Source organism: Somniosus microcephalus, chromosome 11 (assembly GCF_052327205.1).
Source record: "Somniosus microcephalus isolate GS21.2 chromosome 11, FLI_Smic_1.0, whole genome shotgun sequence".
NCBI lineage: Eukaryota > Metazoa > Chordata > Chondrichthyes > Squaliformes > Somniosidae > Somniosus > Somniosus microcephalus.
In genome coordinates, this window is record NC_140997.1 from 31685489 (window position 1) to 31707740 (window position 22252).

At 45.5% G+C, this 22252-nt stretch overlaps 1 protein-coding gene across 1 annotated transcript in view; it reads right to left on the reverse strand.

The window, feature by feature from the left end:
* apoltp (apolipoprotein lipid transfer particle homolog) overlaps positions 1 to 22252 on the reverse strand; it is a 433926-nt gene that overhangs the window by 366124 nt on the left and 45550 nt on the right. Inside the window, exon 5 of the mRNA XM_086000433.1 lies at positions 5252 to 5417. Within this exon, the coding sequence (XP_085856559.1) occupies positions 5252 to 5417 (166 nt within the window). The remainder of the gene's footprint in view (positions 1 to 5251; positions 5418 to 22252) is intronic.

Consider the following 22252-nt stretch of genomic DNA (forward strand, 5'->3'; position numbering starts at 1 on the left):
CCTGGTAACATGCTCTGAAGTGCTAGATTGTATAAATGCAGAGATTAGACAAGCGTGTAGCAAAGGCAGAGTGGTTTTAATGGGGGATTTTATCTTTCATATAGATTGGGAAAAGCAGACTAGCGCCGGTCATAAAGGTAGTGAATTTCTTGAGTGTGTCCGGGATAGTTTTCTACAACAATATGTCCTAGAGGCAACAAAGGGGCAAGCCATATTAGATTTAGTAATGAGTAATGAGCCAGATTTAGTTAACAGCCTAACTGTGCGTGAACATTTATCAAAACATGATTGAGTTCAACATAACGTTTGAAAGGAAGAAACATGAAACAGCTACTAAGATTCTAGATTTAGGTAAAACCGACTTTAACGGGATGAGGCAGAACCAGTTTATACCCCTGAGGGGCAAGAGCTCTATTTGCCAAAAAAAAACAGCCATGGACAACTAAAGAAGTAAGGGACAGCATAAAACTAAAAGAAAAAGCATACAAAAATGCAAAAAATAGCACAGATCCTGGCGAATGGGAAAGATACAAAGAACAGCAAAGGGTCACAAAACAGATAGTAAGAGCTACAAAAAGGGAGTATGAAAAGAAACTTGCCAGGGATATCAAAATCAATACGAAGAATTTTTACAGTTACATTAGGAAAGAGAGGGCGGTCAGGAGCAATGTTGGCCCCTTAAAAACTGAAAGTGGTGACACTGTCAATGACAATGGGGAAATGGCGGACATGTTGAATAATTACTTTGTGTCAGTATTTATAGTAGAAGAGGATAGCATGCTAGAAATCCCAAAGAAATTAATATTGAATCGGGGACAGGGACTCAACAAAATTAACATAAGTAAAATAACAGTAATGAAGAAAATAATGGCACTAAAAAGTGACAATTCCCCTGGGCCAGATGGTTTTCATCTCAGGGTTTTAAAGGAAGTAGGTGAGCACATTGCAGATGCCCTAACTATAATCTTCCAAAGTTCTCCAGATTCAGGAACCGTCCCATTAGATTGGAAAATTGCGCATGTCACTCCGCTTTTTAAGAATGGTGAGAGAGGGAAACCAGGGAATTATAGACCAGTTAGCCTAACATCTGCTGTCGGGAAATTGCTAGAGTCTATAATTAAGGATAGGGTGACTGAACACCTCCAAAATTTTCAGTTGATCAGAGAGAGCCAGCATGGATTTGTGAAAGGTAGGTCATGCCTGACAAACCTGACTGAATTTTTTGAAGAGGTGACTAAAGTAGTGGACAGGGGAATGTCTATGGATGTTATTTATATGGACTTCCAGAAGGCATTTGATAAAGTCCCACATAAGAGACTGTTAACTAAGGTAGAAGCCCACGGAAATGAAGGCAAATTATTGAACTGGTTAAGAAATTGGCTGAGTGGCAGGAGCCAGGCTGTAGGGATAATGGGTAGGTACTCAAGTTGGCAGGATGTGACTAGTGGTGTCATAGAAACATAGAAGATAGGAGCAGGAGTAGGCCATTCGGCCCTTCGAGCCTGCTCCGCCATTCAATGAGATCATGGCTGATCATCCAAATTCAGTACCCTGTCCCTGCCTTCTCCCCATATCCCTTGATCCCTTTAGCCTTAAGAAATATATCCCACTCTTTCTTGAATATATTTAATGAACTGGCCTCCACCGCCCTCTGTGGCAGAGAATTCCACAGGTTCACCACTCTCAGGGTGAAGAAATTCCTCCTCATTTCAGTCCTAAATGTCCTACCCCTTATCCTTAGACTATGACCCCTGGTTCTGGACTCCCCGACCATCGGGAACATCCTTCCAGCATCTAGTCTGTCCAGGCCTGACAGAATTTTATAGGTTTCGATGAGATCCCCTCTCAATCTTCTAAACTCCAGTGAGTATAAGCTCAATCGACACAATCTCTCCTCATACGTCATTCCTGCCATCCCAGGTATCAGCCTGGTGAATCTTCGCTGCACTCCTTCCATGGCAAGAACGTCCTTCCTCAGGTAAGGTGACCAAAACTGCACACAATACTCAAGGTGCGGTCTCACCAAGGCCCTGCACAACTGTAGCAAGACATCCTTGTTCCTGTACTCGATCCCTCTTGCTACGAAGGCCAACATACCATTTGCCTTCTTAGCCGCCTGCTGCACCTGCATGCTTACCTTCAGCGACTGGTGCACAAGAACACCCAGGTCTCTTTGCACTTCCCCTTCTCCCAATCTATTGCCATTCAAATAATAATCTGCCTTCCTGTTTTTGCCACCAAAGTGGATAACCTCACATTTATCCACATTATAGTGCATTTGCCATGTTTCTGCCCAAATCGTACTGGAGTTTCATGACATCCTCCTCACAGCATACCCTCCCACCCAGCTTTGTGTCGTCGGCAAATTTGGAGATATTACATCCAATTCCCTCGTCCAGATCATTAATATACATTGTGAACAGCTGGGGTCCTAGGACAGGGATCTGTGTTGGGGCCTCAACTATTCACAGTATTTATTAATGACGTAGATGATGGCTTGAAAAGTCACATATCCAAATTTGCCAATGACACAAAGATAGGCGGCATTGTAGGCAGTGTAGATGAAAGCATAACAAAGAGATATCGACAGATTAAGTGAATGGGCAAAACTGTGGCAAATGGAATTCAATGTAGGCAAATGTGAGGTCATCCACTTTGGACCTAAAAAGGATAGAACAGGGTACTTTCTAAATGGTGAAAAGCTAAATTTTGGGCGTCCAGGTACATAGATCATTAAAATGTCATGAACAGGTACAGAAAATAATTAAAAAGGATAATGGAATGCTGGCCTTTATATCTAGAGGACTAGAATACAAGGGGGTAGAAGTTATGCTGCTGCTATACAAAGCCCTGGTTAGAACACACCTGGAGTACTGTGAGCAGCTCTGGGCACCACACCTTAGGAAGGATATATTAGCTTTGGAGGGAGTGCAGCGTAGGTTTACCAGAATGATACCCGGACTCCAAGGGTTAAGTTACGATGAGCGATTACACAAATTCGGGCTGTATTCCCTGGAATTTAGAAGGTTAAGGGGTGATCTGATTGAAGTTTTCAGGATATTAAGGGGAACAGATAGGGTAGATAGAGGGGAACTATTTCTGCTGGTTGGGGATTCTAGGACTTGGGGGCATAGTCTAAAAATTAGAGCCAGACCTTTCAGGAGTGAAATTAGGAAATACTTCTACACACAAAGGGTGGTAGAAGTTTGGAACTCTTCCGCAAATGGCAATTGATGCTAGAACAATTGTTAATTTTAAATCGGAGATTAATAGCTTTTTGTTAACTAAAGGTATTAAAGGGTATGGGCCAAAGACAGGTATATGGAGTTAGATTGCAGATCAGCCCTGATCTTATTGAATGGCGGAACAGGCTCGAGGGGCTGACTGGTCTACTCCTGTTCCTTTGTTCCTATCTGTGAAGCCATTGCGAAGATGTTTCTATATGTTAAAGGCACTATGTAAATGCTTGATGTTGTTGGCCTAGAGACTGTACCAGGGCTACACTGAAATGCTGGACATTTAGCCTCTTACAACAAACATGGCTTTCCTGTCCTTAGTCCCCACATGACAACCGCACAATAGCCAACGGGGTACACAGGGTCCCTTAAATGTGCAAGCAGGATTTATGGAGAGTTCTGAGCGCACTCATTTTCAAAAGTAACCAGTTTGTTGAGAATAAGATATCAATAAACCTATTGCATTTCAGCCCAAGTTTTCCACAGCAAATGTAGTTTGTTACAGGCTGTACACATTTCGGTGGGACTCTGTTATGCTTCGAAACAGTGAATCTAAAGGAAAAGATTGGGACTGTTAAGTTCTGATGACATCATGTGGTGTCAGGGGGGTGAGGAATGTTGTACTCTGGTTTCCTCTTGGGTTTAGTCCCAATGTTTCACCATCAGTCACCAATAATTCTGAAGGAACTCTTTCGGAGCTCATTGTGAAGTTAACTTTGAATTTCTTTTCTGAAAATTTTCAAATATCTATAGACTCGTATTAAATTTATTTAGTTTATAAGATGTGGAATTTTTACCATGTAAATGTGGCCATTTATCATTTAAACAAAACATAACTGCATCAACATAAACAGAAATCCAACTTAATGTGACCTGAGGGAACTCTCTTCAACTGAAAGTACAGATTTGTGCCAGGGACCACAATGCTGGATAATTATCAGACATTACTGAATTTAGTGAATCACTTTCAGGCTTGGTAATAAAGAGACTGCATTGTGACATCTGTTGTTTAACTCTTACTGCACAACTCTATATACAGGAGCTTGAACCAAATGTAGTCCAGTACGCATTTACAAATAGTAACTATAAATAGGGTCTGAATATCACTCACAAGTCAGATCGAAAAATCAGAAACATGATCAGCAATGCATGGGTTAATAATCATTTGATTAAAGAAATAAAGACTGCATTTATATAATACCCTTCATGTCCTCAAGACGTCTTAAAGTGCTTTACAGCCAATGAACTACTTTGAAGTGTAGTCACTATATTGTAATGTAGGAAACGCAGCAGCCAGAAACAGCAATGAGATAATGACCAGATAATCTGTTTTAATGAAATTGCTTTAGGGATAAATGTTGGCCAGGACACTGGGGAGAAGACCCCTGCTCTTCTTCGAAATAGTGCCATGGGATCTTTTACGTCCACCTGAGAGAGCAGATGGGGCCTCGGTTTAACATCTGATCTGAAAGACGACACCTCCAACAGTGCAGCACTCCCTCAGTACTGCATTGGAATGTCAGCCTAGATTTTTGTGCTCAAGTCTCTGGAGGGTGGTTTGACCCACAACCTTCTGACTCAGAGGTGAGAATGCTACCAACTGAGGCACGGCTGATACTACCAATTAAGAACATAAGAAATAGGAGCAGGAATAGGCCAGTTGCCCCTCGAGCCTGCTTCGCCATTCAATAAGATCATGGCTGATCATCAACCTCATCTCCACTTTCCTGCACTATCCCCATATCCCTTAATATTCAAAAATATCCATAAGTTAACCTGATAATGATAACTAGCTGAAGAACAAAACAGGAGTACAATACAATTAATTTACTGACTTATTAAAGGATTTGATCGTAAACATTTTCAGAACTATCATAATATTTTCTTCTTGCAGTTAAATCAGATGCAACCTTCCCATTATTATAATGAAACTTAGTGTGGCTATCAGTCTAAATTTCCGACCATTAGAAGATCGCCCCTAATATTAATATGATTGTTTTTTACAAGTCTCTTACCTCCTCAACAGTTTCCTGCTTCTTCACTGTGTATGAATCCTGGAAAACACTGAGGATGCCTCGCTTAATGTTCAAGGCCCAAGTTTCTTCACTGTCTGAAGGACAGATCTCAGGGATTATCCCATCTTGGAAAGAAAACTGAAGTGGATGTTTCTCCAGAGCAGTTCTGCAACAAAAGGCATAATAATGCAAAACTATTAAGAGTACCATTATGTATGCACTTGTCGATATCAATGTAAGACCACCATCCTATACCCAATTCCTCAGAACAGTGCAGATTGCACCCATTAATGGTATTCAGGGGTATCCATTTTTGATAAGTTACTTACCATGGCAGGCATTCCGCAGGTCTGGTTTCCCCGAGTTCAGCCGTGATGGCGCTAGCTGCCTCAGGGCAAACCCATGTTGGAGTGGGGACCTCAAGCAGGCCGTATTTGCACATGCAAAGGGACTAACACTTGCTTCAGGTGTGAGTAAAAGATGCCTCTGGTTTGTCCTTACCCAATATGGCAGTCGCTGCACTTCCGTCTGGAAATGTGCACCCGCTTCCTGCCCACTATTCTGGGACCGTAGACTGCCGTATTGCACCTGTTTTTCCAGGTGCTGTGCAGCCCTATTTCTAGGCCATAGTTTCTGCGAGTGTTTGAACCCCAACCCTTGTTTCTGTGCTTCTTTGCAGCTTTTTAAAGCACTGCTTGGGCTCAAACAATTTAAACATACTTTATATTGGCACAGGTTTGCTCACAGGGTTGATTTTCTGCCACTCGTCATGTATTAGAAATTTGTGCACTAGCCGACTCGTACAATTGGACTGTCCTTCATTCAGCGTGGCTGTACAGGATACAACCAATCAAAAACGAGGTTGGAGCTGGAATTCCTTGACACCTGCTCCGCCACCAAATATACATAAAGCAGTCGAAGAGTTCAAATTGATAGATAACAGCAGCAATTTCTTTGTAGCTCCTTTCCCAATGGCAATTGATTGTTCCACGATTGAGTGGCTTTAGAAAGCTTGTATTAGATCCCCGCTTCCACCCTTGAATAATAAGTACGCACTAGCCCTGCCTCTTTCGGTGACATCAGGATGGAAGGGGCCCCTCATTTATCGAAATTTTTGACTGTGGATAGAAATGGCAGAGATCCATTGGAAGCTGGTTCAATCCCAAATTCTGCCCCCATCCCCTGCCCAGAATGCACTGTAGTACACTCCGTACCGTTATAGTGAGCACGTTCATCTCAACATGGCAGCTTCGGCCGTTCGCCCTGCGGCTTCGACCTCTTTTATTGCGACTTGTGCAAAATTTGTCAATTTCAAATGACAAGAAAACCTATCATCACAGTTAATTTATTCCTTTCAATTTATAATTTAAAAACAGTGAGCACTGAAGAGTAAATAATTAAGGTAATCACACTTTAACAAGGCGCAAAGAATTTACTGAATTGCCCGAAATAGCCGGCACACCTAATACATTGTAAGCGGTGCCTTTATAATTGATTTCTATGGTAATTGTAAACAGTTATGGGAAATCGTCCGGTTGCCCTCCATAAGCCTGGGTGATACAAGTGGTGGGGACTGTACTGCACACCAGGCCAAGGTATTTTGGGACATGTGTCTCATTTTGGAGGATGACAGCAGTCACGTAATCTGTTGTAATGTTTGTCATGAGATGTTTTGAACATCCAGTTCCTTTAATGAGCCCTTTTCGCACAAGTCTGTCCCTGTATGAATGCCATGGACTGCAAGATGCTGGGGCAAAAGAATCCTAGTTCCTGCTATTACAAAACTTTAAAAAAAAATCAATATTGTTTAGAAGAGAGCATACACTCTTATTTATATTCTGCTGTGCTCTCTAACTAAACACAAATTAGTGGTCTCCAAAGAATCTATGTAGATAGGACTGCCAAGTGCTAAACCAGTTCACATATTCTCCACCTACTAAACAGAGACAGCCTTGCTTTGCTAAAGAGAAGGGGCCAGAAATTCGGGTCCCCACGGGTGAGTACGCGCTGTGTACTCACCCGTAAGGCCAACAGAAGTGCCGGTTTCGTGCATGCACTGGAAACCGGAACTTCCGTTCCCTTGAAGGAAGGGGTTCACAGGTCAAACGCGTGCGCCTATTTAAAATACTTTAAAGAAAGGTAAGTTTATTTTTATTTTATTTTTAGCCCTGTTAAAAACTTTAATAAATTTTTTGAAAAATTTAAATTTTTGTTTAAAATAGTTAATTTATGTAATTTAGTTATTTTATAAATGTAATTTAAAAAAAAAAATTATTTGAATTTTTAGTTAGGTTTTGGGGAAGATTTTTATTCATAGATTTGAGAGGTCTTCCTGTCAAATTTATGAATGGAGATTCCCTGCTCCGATTGGCTCCCCATGGCCCACATGATCCCAGGGGACGCTGCGAACTAACTGCGCCGCTTGGATACGCGAGCACTGCACACCGGCAGCTGGAGGAGGCCCAGGATCGGAATTCCACGTGGGCCCACAGCACAACGGCAGGCGCGCTATGTAAGTGCAGGTCAGGGGCTTGTGCCCGTGGGAAACCTCAAACCCAAATTTTTGGGCCAAGATTTTATAAGATTCAACTGTTTGTTACATACTATAGTTGAAATGTCTTTGCACAGAGAGTTGATGTATGGAATGCTTTGTCACAGGAAGTAGTTGTGGCAGACCACTGCTTGATTTAGCGAAGAGTAGATAAATATTTGGAACAGAGGAAGACAACCATCAATGGGTCGAGTGGGATTAGTTTTGGATTAGTCTAGCACAGCACAGACACAATGGGCCAAATGGCTTCCTTCTATGTTCTATGGTGCCTTTTGGTCAAAATAAAGGGCTTTATAAGAAAGAACTGTTGTGAAGAAGCAGAACTGTTAGTCTGAGAAACCTCAGCATAACCTACAATGCCGAGTATATTTGGGCTACTTGGAGTTTGCCGGGTACAACGAAGGAAGATAGATGAGAGCAGTAATGCCAGCCAAGGACGGCCCTGCTCAACCACCTGCTGTCGGGGTGATTGTGAATCACTTCTGCTCACAGCTTTAAATACAAGGGTTTCAAATCATGCATTTACTCTTCCGCCATCATTTTATTCTGCTCTGGAGGGAACTTATAAACCACCAACACTACCACTGTTTTGGTAATGGCAAGAACACCAGTCAAAGGCAATATGGACTGTTAGAATGTATTTTTCAATAATCGATTGGCTTAGATCTCACAACTAAGGCCACGATTTCGCCGGCCGAGGCGGGAGAGGTCGTTGTCGGGATACAGTCCCGCTGCCCACTGCCGCCCACCAAAAAAAAGGATTTTACATTAATGGGCCTTGTTAAACCCACCCGTCACGTTCCCCGACCCTATTAGAAAGTGTGGGTCAGGTGACGTCAGCGCTGACGCTTCTCTTGCTGGTTTATTTAAAGAGCCCAAGGCCCCACTTAATTCCACTTCCTGAATTTGAAACGACCATTGCTGAGATAGCTTGTTCAACTCCAAAAATGAGCTCATCAAGGCAGAGGGCTGCTCCTCACTTCAGTGATGACTCCCTCCATGTTCTTGTGGAGGGAGTCAGAGCACGCAGGGAGGTTCTCTTCCCTGCCAGTGGTCGGAAGAGACCTCCCCAGGAGACCAAGGCAACCTGACTGGAAATAGCCGAGGCAGTAACGGGCAGGTGTGTGGCGATGAGGACCTGGCTTCAGTGCCGCAAGCATTTTCATGATCTTCTATGATCTGGAAAAGTGAGTCTAAAGCCACACTTACCTTCATGCTGCTGTGTCTATTATCACGTCCCCATCACTCAGCATTCCGAACCCTACTCCTGCACATCGCAACTCAATGCAACATCCCTTGCACCATCAGCCATCCCTATCTAGCTACATTTCATCCCTATATTACTATGCACCCCTGACACTCACCCTCATCCTAATGTAATGACACCAACTAGCAATACTAAAGGTGACAACTTGTTACATCCACCCCACTCCATTATAGTCTCATGATAAAGATCTAACACATCCATTCGTTACTCATTTCATCACTCTCACTCAACCTTCTCTTCTTTCCCTCCTTGCAGTAGAAGAGAGCCCACAACAAGAGGGAGAGAATGGGAGGTGTCCCTCAATCACTGGCCATTCTGACTCTTGCAGAGGAGACTGCCCTGGAGATCACTGGAAGTGGGGGACAGAGAGAGGGGCTCATCAGAACAACCTGGTGACAGAATCATTTCCAATACACCTACATGGCATTCATCAGTCACTCATATTGGGGCTGATGTCAACAGGAATTGATTACTCATAATGTACTTATGTACAAACTGCAATGGAAATATCATTTATTTAACTGATATTTTTACTCTCCCACAGGTCCATCAAGAGCCCCCACCCCCAATGTCCATGAGGAACATCAAGAGGACTCCTTAGAGGAGGCTCCAGCCTCTGAGGGCGTAGCATCACCACTGACAAGGCAAGCCAGCACCAGCGTAGATACGCACACCGCAGTGGGTCGTACGCGAGATAGAGTAGTGTTGTCACCTGGTGTCTCACAAATCACAAGTGAGCATGAGGAGATGGTGGAGACAGGGACAGCAGTGGAGACTCCTCGCTGGAGGGTGCAGGAATCTCCTAGCTCTGCTCAGCTGCATGCAGACGCTGAGCCTCGGGGGCCATCAAGGAAGAGGGTGGTCCTGGAGCCGGAGCAACAAGTGCAGGAGGCTCTGACAGGTTTTGCAACTGCGGTGACTGCGAGTGTGCAGAGAATGGAGGAGTCCATCTCAAGCATGACCAACACCGTGGCGCACGCACTTGCGACTGTTGTTACCTCCATGGATAGGATGGTAACCTGCATGGAGGACATAATGCGGCAGTCACTTGAGCATATGGTCTCAATTCAAAATAAATGGGCATCTATGGAGGATAGATGGGCATCTATTGAAGAGAGAAACCAGAGGCTCATAGACGTCCTTGCTGGAAGGAATGTCAGTGTCCTCATGGCCCCACTGATGTGCAGCAAGGTGCTCTCCAGCTACTTGCTAGCAGAGAAGTGCGGGTGACCCATGGGAGGGATGATGGTGGGAGGGCACATGTAAGTGGGGGCTCTTCTCCAAGTGCTCACACTTAAGCCCCTTGCCTATCCCTCAGTCAGAGCCCCAGATATCTCCATGGACAGCGATGGCTGAGTCTGCCACTGCACAGTCGCAGGAGGAGCACACATTGGCGGGGCCAACACAGGCTCCAAAACCCAGAGGACGACCGCCAAAGGCGTCTAAGCAGATGCAGCAGGGAAGTGAGTAGGCTGCCTCTGCCTCTGCTGAAACCACAAGGGTTGCACCATGTAGAAACACTCGGAAAAGAAAGATGCCACACAAATAGAGTCACAAGGGTAGTCACTTGGGTGTTTCTTTCAATGTTATTGACAAGTTTCTGTTAAAGTGATTTTGTCCATTAAATCTTTAGATGCGTGAACTTTGTGGTTCTTGTGTGTTGACACTTGGAAGTGGCAGAGTGGATGGTCAGGGCTATTTTAATCTCCATCAATGGCTGGCACTGCTGCTCAGTCAAGTTGCGGAAGCTCATCCTCTGCCAGTAAACCCTGTGTTGGGGGTATCGTCTCCAGCGAAGTCCAGCCTTGCGCTGATGCGCTCTGCCCTGTGCAGCATCAGGTAGTTGAGGAGAAGGTTGTTGATGTGCTGTTGTTGTTGCTGCTGGGATGCCTGGTGCCACTTGGTGTCGGGTCTGTTCTGCGCAGACAGACCCGACACCTGGGAGATTCGCGTGGAGGCAGGTTGACAGCGGGTTTCCCACCCGCTGTCCAATCTTTGCTATTTTGACAGTTGATCCGCCTCCGAACCCGCGCTCTGAGCACCAGCAAAATCCAGCCCCAAGTTTCTGCTGCACTATTGTGCCTGTAATATTGACATAATAATGGGCTCAATTTTGCCAGGCCCAAGAAGGCGGGATTGGAGGCATGTAAGGTGGCAAAATCGCAAAAAATTGGCAAGCGGGCCCGATCCCGCCTCCATTCCGCCTCTGAGCAATTTTCCCAAATGCGTGTTTTCTGACCCCGTTTCCATCCCGCCTCCAGGGGTAGGCCCTTAAGGCCCTTAACAACCACTTAATTGCCTATATAATCCCATTTTGAGAGGCCTTTCTGATTTTACCACTTTTCCCACGTCCTGCACGTCTCCTCTGGAACACACCAGTGAATCCTGGCGGCCTCACAAGTGGATTGCTTACTAACAGCTGCAGCTCCACCGTTAAAAAGGAGTTTTCAGCAATCATCGTTTGCAGGTGGCAGAACTTTGTTGTCTCAGGTCTGGGGGAACTTTTACCAGGCCTACTCATTGTTGTGGAAGTTTGGAGCCTGACACCCATCTCCAGTGTGACCTCCTAGGAAACCCCTCTCGCCACCTTGACTGAGCGCTTCCTCAATTGAGGCATATACCAGAACCATGGGAACCATTTATTTCCTTTCCTCCTGGACATCAGATTCGGTCGAAGACCAGCCATGGCAGCAGCAGAACCATAAACAACAGCACCACCAACAGCAGCAGCAACAACAGGAGCGCCAAGCTGCTGCTCACCCACCTGAAGCTGCACAGGCCAGAAGGCGCCAGCGCGCGACCACATTGCTGCCCGGGATGCAAGGGACGCACTCATCTTGGACAGATTTGCTTAGTCTGCACAATCAAACACTTTTGCCTCGCACCTTCTTATCAGACCATCGACAATGGCCAAGGACCTGCGGATTCCTATCACTCTGACCACCATAATGACAATTGTAAGTCACCCTAAGCCCTCAATGTGGAAGTCCCATTAGCGAAATGACACACGCCACAACTGCAACAGTTTGCCATCAGAATTTTTTATGACAATAAGCAACTGATGGCTTTTCAAAATTAAACACAACATAACACCCAAGTGACTACCCTTGTGATTACTTGTGCATTATCTTCCTCTTACGCTTGCTCCTACGTGGTGCTTCCCCTGTGGCTTCAGCAGATGTGGAGGCCCCTTGCTCACTTTCTTGCTGCTCCTGTCTCGACACCTTTGGCGGGCGTCCTCTGGGGTTGCGAATCTGTGAGGGCTCGACAACAGTCTGCTGCTCCTGCGGTTGTGCAGGGGTTGAGATGCCGATCTCAGTTGGGTGGGGACTCTGGTGGGGCTCTGACCGAGGGCTCTGCAGTGGTATGGTTGTGTGAGCGCTTGGAGAGGAGCCCCCACTTCCTGGTTGTATGCCACCCACATCCCTCTCATGGGTCAGCCCCACTTCAGAGCTAGCAAGTGGCTGGACAGCACCTTGCTGCACTGCAGGGGGGCCATGAGGACCCGTTTCTGCACTGGAAGTCCTACTCCAGAGGACTTGCATGAAGGTCTGGTTTGTTTGCTCAATAGCTGACCATCGCTCCTCAAGAGATGTCAGTCTATTCTGAACAATTACCATGTTTTCCATACCCTGGTGACTAAGCTCCTCCATGGACGTGGCCAACCTCTCCTCTACCATAGCCAGCCTTACCATGGAGGTAGCCATCCTTTCCAAGGAGGTTGCCATCCTTTCCGTGGTGATGCGTTCATGCGCCAACACCTCCACAAAGGCTGTGCTCATGTTAGCGATGGACTCCTTCCTTCGCCCCACACTCACAGCGACCCTAGAGACAAAACCTGCCAGAGACAACTGCACCTGTTCCTGGAGTTCCAGTTCCGCTCTCCTTCTGGATGGACCCGGAGTTACAGGGTCGACATGCAGCAGAGCCGAGCTGGGAGCGTCCTCTCCACTGCGACGAGGACTCTCCACTGCTGTCCCTGCCTCCACCATCTGCTGATGCTCACTTGTGAGCTGTGATACACCAGGTGACAACTCTACTCTATGTCCCGAAGGTCCCACCGAGGTGTGAGTGTCTGTGCTGGTGCAGGGTGCGCTTAATTCTGCTGACAGAGCGCCCTCAGAGGTTGCAGCTTCCTCTGAGGAGTCTGGAAGCTCAGGCTGTTCCTTCTGGACAGTGGGGACGGGGGCTCTCAATGGTCCTGTGAGGGAGTAAAAGAAAGAGTTAGAGATGTGATGTAAAGGTTGCATACACATTGAATTGTGCAGATGATCATAAGTCAGTCTGTTAGAGCATCAGAATCATTATCAGTGACTCATGCAATGTCAATGAGATGCCAAACTATTTTGTCATCAGCTTGCTGTGATGTGCCCGCCTGTCCGTCTCCCACTTGGGAATCCTCCTCGATCCTGGCAATTTCCAGGGCCGCCTCCTCCGAGGTGGGGAGCTGGGCTACTGAGGGTGGCCCTCCTCCTGTCCTTGCTCTTTCCCTCTTATTGTGGGCTCTCTTTTCCTGCAAAGAGGGACACAAGTGGAGTTTGAGTGAGAATGAAGGAGTGTAGAGAATCTATAGCATAGATGCTTGGCAGGAGACAAAGGGCCCTCCCTGTGTGTTGTAAGTTGTTGTCATTGCGTCACAGTGATAGGGAATGTGAGGGCTGCATGGTCGAATAGTTAAGTGAATGTGACCATAGAGAGAGAGAGGGAATGGGTGTCAGTGTCAAGTGGGATGTGGAGGAAGAGGTTGGCAAAGCAGAGTGCTGGTGAGGAGAGGCGATGGGGATGAGATTGAGGGTGATGAGAAAGTCATACTCACTTTTCCTGTGCAGAGAAGGCCATGAAACCTCTTCCTGCACTGCAGCCAGGTTCTGCAGCACATAGAGATGGCATTGACCTCCTGGGCCACTTGCAGCCACACAGCTTTAGTCTGTTGAGTTGGCTTTTTTCTCCCCGAGGAAGGGAAGAGCACCTCCTTATTAGATCTTGCTCCCTGCACCAGAGCTTGGAGGGAGAGCTCATCAAATCGAGGTGCACACTTTTGCTTGCTGGTGGACATGGTCGGTAAATGAAGTCCTTCATAAAATGTCCAAAGTGTTTCCAGTCTCCAGAAGAAGCAAGGCTGCCTGCAGGCCTTAAATCCAGCAGCACTGATGACATCATCGGAGGCGACTTTCATGATGGAAAGACTAATTGGGCCAGGGGTTCCCACACGCTGGAAATCAAGTGCCCAATTAGGGGAAAATCACACTTTTTTCCCCACTTCACATCGGAGTCGGGGTCCTGACACGAAAACCACCTGACATGCCCCAGCCCGACCCCAATGGCAAAATCCAGCCCAATGTGTATTGGACTGCATTTGGTTCAGGCTCCTGTATTAACTACACTGGATTAAAAGCATTCTTCGTGCAGTTCATTTGAAATGGAATTTGGGAAATTCTCAATAGTTGTTAAACATATTTGGAATAAAGAGTAAGACTATGTATGCTATTGTATTCGTGGTGAGGAGGGTGGCTCCGTCACTACCGATGGTGGCAGAGCAGGTTGCTTGTATCAAGCTCCCAAATAGGGGCAGGTATGAAGCAGCCCCACGATGCTGCACCAGATAGAGAACAAATCAGCCTGAAAGTCTACTACCCCTTCTCATTGAGGCCAGTTACACAACAGCGTAGGGCCTGTTGTCTTAACCAAGGAGCAGGACATAGCTGGGAGGAAAAACAAAGAAAGTGAGGGAATTAAAAAGGTTAACATTTGAAACAAAATAAAGACTGAAGAGTAACATCTATTTCAAATACTACTGTATAAGCCAGGGGAGCAGCAATGATCATAGTAATGATTCAGTTAACGTTCATGGAACTGGTTACTGAGGTAATGCTGTGCAACATGTACTTTTTTCACTAATCAGACAATAGCTAAAGGGCTCCATTGAAGTTGCATCAATGAGGATGTGAGTAGGAAACTGCAGTTGTAAGGAATGAGAGAGAGAAACAGACACATACAGATTGAACATGAATGACAGACACACAAGTGTAAAGAATGGAATTCCTGGAGACTGGCTTCATTATAGACTTTCACCAGTCCAGCTTGTTCAATGTTCTAAAGCATGGAAACCAGACCAAGATGAACAAGTCGGCATCTCAGGGAATAGTTAGAAAAATTCCACTGAAACAGAGCTGTGAAATAGATAGAGCATGTATTACATTAGCACCTTTAGTGTTAGTTTTACAGTGTTAGCTGTTATATGAGAGCATAGTGCACTTAGATTGTCATCTCAGTTTAATCTTCAGCAAAACATATGCCAGAGTCAAAAAAGCAGCTGTTGTCAACAGTAGCGCTTTTAATTTCAAAGATTTATCCTCAACGTTAATGTTTTACTGTTTGTTGCTACCCATTTCCATTGATTTGGTTTGTTATTTTCAATTCAACAGTGATTAGCGAGTGTTCCATGACATCATCTGGGAAAGTGTCTAGGAGGAGTTTCCATGCCCGACAGTGTGTGGGAACTGAACTAAAATCAGGAGAATTTGCATAATTTGCTCCGGGTTTTTCAGTCCTCTTGTCATTATAACTGTGTATTTTCATTTATCTCCTTCATACCAGCAAGCTCTGCAACTCTTCTCAGCCATGACCACCAGCGATAATCAATGGGAATTGAAAACAGAAGAGGTTTGAAGACAAGATTCTTTCTTTAAAAGAGTAAAAGGCAAATAACCAAAAGAATAATAACTAGATGTGTGCTTTTTTTCTTCTTTTTAAATTAATCAAATGCAGTCTGTCAGAACACAACAAAACTCATTCCTGGAGCAACTTCAACTGAAAGCATCATCTTAACTAAAAGCCAACTGAAAAATATTCTTTTTTATAAAAAATATTTTAATGGATTAGCGGTTATCGGTTGGTTTTAGATTTTGTTATTTAAATCTTTAATTGCATTCAGTCGTTCAACAGCGAAACCTCTTTCATAATCCATATTTACAGATTCCCAAATGGCCATGAAGCTCATTTAATGTTGAAGTTACTTTGGGAACTGATGGGCTGCCCGAGTTTAAACTATGAACAGCTCTGGAGATGGTTAATTAATTACACAGTTGGATCTTTTCAGCTGTACAAAAAAACTAGGTACTGAGTTGCACAAACATTTTGCAGAAATAATGGTCCATGTAATTCTAACGCATGTTGGAAAGAAGCATGGAAATAAACCCCAGTACTGTGGATGGAGTGAGTATATAGAATAAAGTAGACACAGAGAAACTACCTAATCTGGTGGGGGGAGTCCAGAAAAATCTTCAAATTAAGGCTAGGCCATTTAGGAGTGAAGTCACAAAGCATTTTTTTCAAAGGGGTAGCGGAAATCTGGAACTCTCTTCCTCCAAAAGACTGAATGCTGGGTCAATTGAAACTTTCAAGACTGAGATCGACAGATATTTGTTGGGTAAGTGTATCATGGGACATGGAACAAAGGAAGGTAAATGGTGTTTAGGTACAGATCCTACCCCTCGTCCTATGTTCCTATATGTCCAATACAGTAAGGACAGCGTGCAGCACGGACTCGTGTCGCTGAAGTAGTACAGTGTACAAAGCACTACCAATTCATTGTGGTCCAAAAGAGACTAGAAAGAAGTATTTGAAAGCAAGGCTGCGGGTGCGTGGATTTAAAATAAAACAAACCCTCCTGTAGCCCTGTACCTGATGTGAAAATATAAAATGGGCTGGCAAGCGTACCCTGCCAGTTTTAACAATTAAGAAGCAAGCGTACAGCTGGCAGCATAAGTTAAAAATAGGTCTGTGTTGTATAGCCTCTATTGCCCCCTGCTTCCCACATATCGCACAATAGCTGGGATTTGTTTTGTGATGTTGTACCATGTGCTTTACACGGGATAAAATTTGGATTCCCAATACACATTGCAAAGCATTGTAGAGCAGGTTTGATTCCCCCACATCACCGAGTTTCTGACCACTGCTTCGCTGTCGCAGGAAAGCAGAGAAGCAAAGACATGATGGGGTAAATTTTTGGCTTTCGTGCCTGGATATGAAGCATTGCCTTGACATTGTGCAGAAAAGAAAAATCAAGCAAGACGCATTATCATAGAATCATAGCAACTTACAGCACAGAAGGAGGCCATGCAGCCTGTGGTGAAGTTATGAAAGAACAGTCGTGCTTAGTCCCACACCCCCGCTTTTTGTCCGTAACCCTGTAAGTTCCTCATCCTCAAGTACCTCCCTGGTAACATCCTGGTAAACTTCCTCTGCACCCTTTCTAAGTCTTCACATTATCCTTAAGTGTGATGCCCAGAATTGTCCAGAATACTCCAGCTGAGGCCTAATCAGTGATTTATAAAGTTCTAGCATGACCTATTTGCTTTTATATTCTATTCCACTATTTACCCGAGTAACCCATGTGCTTTTATAACCACCTTATCACCTTGCCATGCCACCTTTAAGGATTTGTGTATATGGATACCAAGGTCTCTCTGCTCATCTACACTTTTCAAAATAGTACCATTTGTAGTATACCGTCTTTCCATATTCCTTCCAACAACAACAATGACTTGTATTTATACAGTGCCTTTAACATAGTAAAACGACCTAAGGGGCTTCACAGGAGCGTTAACAAACAAAATTTGACACCAAGCCAGATAAGGAGATAATTCTCTCTCCACGGACGCTGCCTGACCTTCTGAGTGTTTCCAGCATTTTCTGTTTTTGTTCAGGAGATATTAGGGCAGACTTGGTCAAAGAGGTATGTTTTAAGGAGCGTCTTAAAGGAGGAAAGAGAGGTAGCGAGGCGGAGCGGTTTAGGGAGGGAATTCTAGAGCTTAGGGCCTTGGCAGCTGAAGGCACGGCCTCCAATGTTGGAGCGATTAAAATCGGGGATGCCCAAGAGGCCTGAATTGGAGGAGCGCAGATATCTTGGAGGGTTGTAAGGCTGGAGGAGATTACAGAGATAGGGAGGGGTGAGGTCATGGAGGAATTTGAAAACAAGGATGAGAATTTTAAAATTGAGGTGTTGCTTAACCGAGAGCTAATGTAGGTCAGCGAGCACAAGGGTGATGGGTGAACAGGACCTTGTGCGAATTAGGACACGGCAGCAGAGTTTTGGATGGCCTCAGTTTACGGAGGGTGGAATGTGGGAGGCCAGCCAGGAGAGTGTTGGAATAGTCAAGTCTAGAGGTAACAAAGGCATGGATGAGGGTTTCAGCAGCAGATGAGCTGAGGCATGGGCAGAGTCGGCAATGTTATGGAGGTGTAAATAGGTGGTCTTAGTGATGGCGCGGATATGTGGTCAAAAGCTCATCTCAGGGTCAAATATGGTACCAAGGTTGCAAACAGTCTGGTTCAGTATCAGTCAGTTGCCAGGGAGAGGGATGGAGTTGGTGGCTAGGGAACAGGGTTTTATGGCGGGGTCCGAAGACAATGGCTTTGGTCTTCCCAATATTTAGTTGGGGGAAATTTCCGCTCATGCAGTACTGGATGTCGGACAAGCAGTCTGACAAATTAGAGACAGTAGAGGGGTCGAGAGAGGTGGAGGTAGAGCTGGGTGTCGTCAGCGTACATGTGGAAACTGACACTGGGTTTTCAGATGATGTCACTGAGGGGCAGCATTTAGATGAGAAATAGGAGGGAGCCAAGGATAGATCCTTGGGGGGAACACCAGAGGTAACGGTGCGGGAGCGGGAAGAAAAGCCATTGTAGGTGATCTCTGACTATGGCTCCCAAAGTGCATCACATCATACTTCTCCACATTGAACTCCATTTGCCATGCTTCTGCCCATTTCACCATCCTGAATCCTATAACTATCCACATCACTATCTACTACTGTAAACTTTAAAATCCTGCTCCCTACACCCAAGTCTAGGTCATTTATACAAACTGAAAAGTGTAATGGACCCAAAACTGACCCTTGGGGAACACCACTGCAAACCACCTCCCAGTCTGAAAAACATCCACTGACCTGGTTAGGAAATTGGCTGAGCGGCAAGAGGGAATAGGAATAATGGGAAGGTACTCTAATTGGCAGGGTGTGATGAGTGGCATCCCACAAGAATCTGTGTTGGGGTCTTAACTATTCACTGTATATATTAATGACTTGGATGACGGGATAGAGAGCCACATATCCAAGTTTGCCGATGTCACAAAGATAGGTGGCATTGTAAGCAGTGCAGGTGGAAGCATAAAATTACCAAGAGATATTAATAGATTAAGTGAATGGGCAAAACTGTGGCAAATCGATTTCAATGTAGGAAAATGTGAGGTCATCCACTTTAGACCTAAGGAGGATAGATCAGAGTACTTTCTAAATGGTGAAAAGCTAGAAGCAGTGGAGGTCCAAAGAGCCTTAGGGGTCCATGTACATAGATCATTAAAATGTCATGGACAGGTATAGAAAATAATCAAAAAGGCTAATGGAATGCTGGCCTTTATATCTTCAAGAGGATATAGACAGGCTGGTGAAATGGGCCGACACATGGCAGATGAAATTTAACGCAGGAAAGTGCGAAATTATACATTTTGGTATGAAGAACGAGGAGAGGCAATATAAATTAAAAGGAACAATTCTAAAGGGGGTGCAGGAACAGAGGGACCTGGGGGTATATGTGCACAAATTGTTGAAGGTGGCACAGCAGGTTGAGAAAGTGGTTAAAAAAGCTTACGGGATCTTGTGCTTTATAAATAGAGGCATAGAGTACAAAAACAAGGAAGTTATGATGAACCTCAACTGGAGTATTGTGTCCAATTCTGGGCACCACACTTTGTGAATGTGAAGGCTTCAGAGAGGTTACAGAAAAGATTTACAAGAATGGTTTCAGGGATGAGGGACTTCAGTTATGTGGATAGACTAGAAAAGCTGGGGTTGTTCTCCTTAGGGCAGAAAAAGTTGAGAGGAGATTTGAGAGAGGTGTTCAAAATCATGATGGGTCTAGACAGAGTAGATAGAGAGAAACTGTTCCCATTGGCAGAAGAGTCGAGAACCAGAGGACACAGATTTATGGTGATTGGCAGAAGAACCAAAGGCGACATGAGGAAAAACTTTTTTACGCAGTGAGTGGTTATGATCTGGAATGCACTGCCTGAAAGGGTGGTGGAGGCAGATTCAATCGTGGCTTTCAAAAGGGAATTGGATAAGTACCTGAAGGAAAATAATTTGCAGGGCTACGGGGAAAGGGCAAGGGAGTGGGGCTAGCTGAAGTGCTCTTGCAGAGAGCCGGCATGGGCTCGACAGGCCGAATGGCCTCCTGCGCTGTAACCATTCTATGATTCTATGACTAGAATACAAGGGGTTAGAAGTCATGCTACAGCTATACAACGCCCTGGTTAGACCACACCTGGAGTACTGCGTTAAGTTCTGGGCATCCCACCTTAGGAAGGATATATTGGCCTTGGAGGGAGTGCAGCGTAGATTTACTAGAATGATACCTGGACTTCAAGGGTTAAATTATGAGGTACGATTACACAAACTAGGGTTGTATTCCCTGGAATTTAGAAGCTAAAGGGATGATTTGATCGAAGTTTTCAAGATATTAAGGGGAACTGATAGGGTAGGGAGAAACTATTTCCGCTGGTTGGGGAATCTAGGACTAGGGAACATGGTCTAAAAATTAGAGCCAGGCCTTTCATGAGTGAAGTTAGGAAATACTTCTACACGCAAAGGGTGGTTGAAGTTTGGAACGCTCTTCCAGAAGCAGCAGTTGATGCTGGGTCAATTGATAATTTTAAATCTGAGATTGATAGATTTTTGTTAACCAGGGGTATTAAGGGAATTGGGGCAAAGGCGGGTATATGGAGTTTGGCCACAGATCAGCCATGATTTCATTGAATGATGGAACAGGCTCAAGGGGCTAAATGCCTACTCTTGTTCCTATGTCCCAATTTCATAGCCATACCGCCACTTTCCCCTTAATTCCATGGGTTTCCATCTTCTTAATAAGCCTCCTGTGTGGCACTTTGTCGATTGCTTTCCGAAAGTCCATATATACAGCATCTACTACACTACCTTGATCAAAAAATTCAACCAAGACACTATGGCCTAGAAATTCAGTTAGGGGCGCCCAGCTCACCTGGGCGCCGGAATTACCGCTGCGCGCGGAGCCACTTGCGCCAGCGGGAAATTCAGTTTCAGCGCCCAAAGTTGAAGCTGGCCGCTAAACAAGGGTTTCGGCGCCCCGCTTGGGGCGCTGAAACTGAATATCGGCGTGTAAAGTGCCGCAGCGCCACCCGCTGCGGCACGGCAGCCTGCGGTACTGCAGGCCTTCCTCTAATTCTTAAGGGGGAGGTGCCTGCAACAGCGCGATCCCCGCTCGTGAGTGCCGGCAAATGAGCCCGGCACCAAGGAGAAGTGCCGGGCTCTCTGGAAACAGCCAGCAATGCCGCGGGGGGGGGGGGCGGGGGTGTAGGAGGCTGGGGAAGGAGGGTGCGGGCAGGCGGCCGCCGAAAAAGCGGCCGGCCGCACCTCCACCTTAAATCGCCCCACTACCGGCACAGGTAGGCCCCGTGTACCGGTCGCTGTTTGCGGCCGGCGCGGGGGAGGCGGCAGCAACCAAATATGGCCAGACGGGGCTGATAGCGGGGCGCTGCGCACACCGATGATGTCATCGGTGGCGGCGCAGCGCTAATGGCTAACGCCGCCATTAGCGCCCCGCTAAATATCGCGGTAGGGTTGCACAGTGGCGCAAAAGCCCTCTTTGGGCGCAAACTGGGTGGCACAGGCCACTGAATTTCTAGGCCTATTTGCCTTTAACAAATCCATGCTGGCTCTACCTGATCAACCCATGTCTTTCCAAAAGAAAGTTTATTTTATCCCTGATAATGGTTTCCAATAATTTCCCCACCACTGACGTTAGGCTGACTGGCCTATAGTTTTCTGGTTTATCTCTCTCCACTTTCTCATTGGTGTAACATTAGCAACCCTCCAGTCCTTCAGCACTACTCTTGTATCCAATGAAGATTGAAAGATTGTTACCAATGCCTGTGTTATTTCTATCTTTGCTTCTATCAGCAACCTAGGATGCATTCCATCTGGACAAGAGCTCGATAGATTTTTGGATACTAAGGGAATCAAGGGATATGGGGATAGTGCGGGAATGTTGTGTTGAGATAGAAGATCAGCCATGATCTTATTGAATGGGGGAGCAGGCTCAAAGAGCCGTATGGCCTACTCCTTCTCCTATTTCTTATGTTCTTATGACC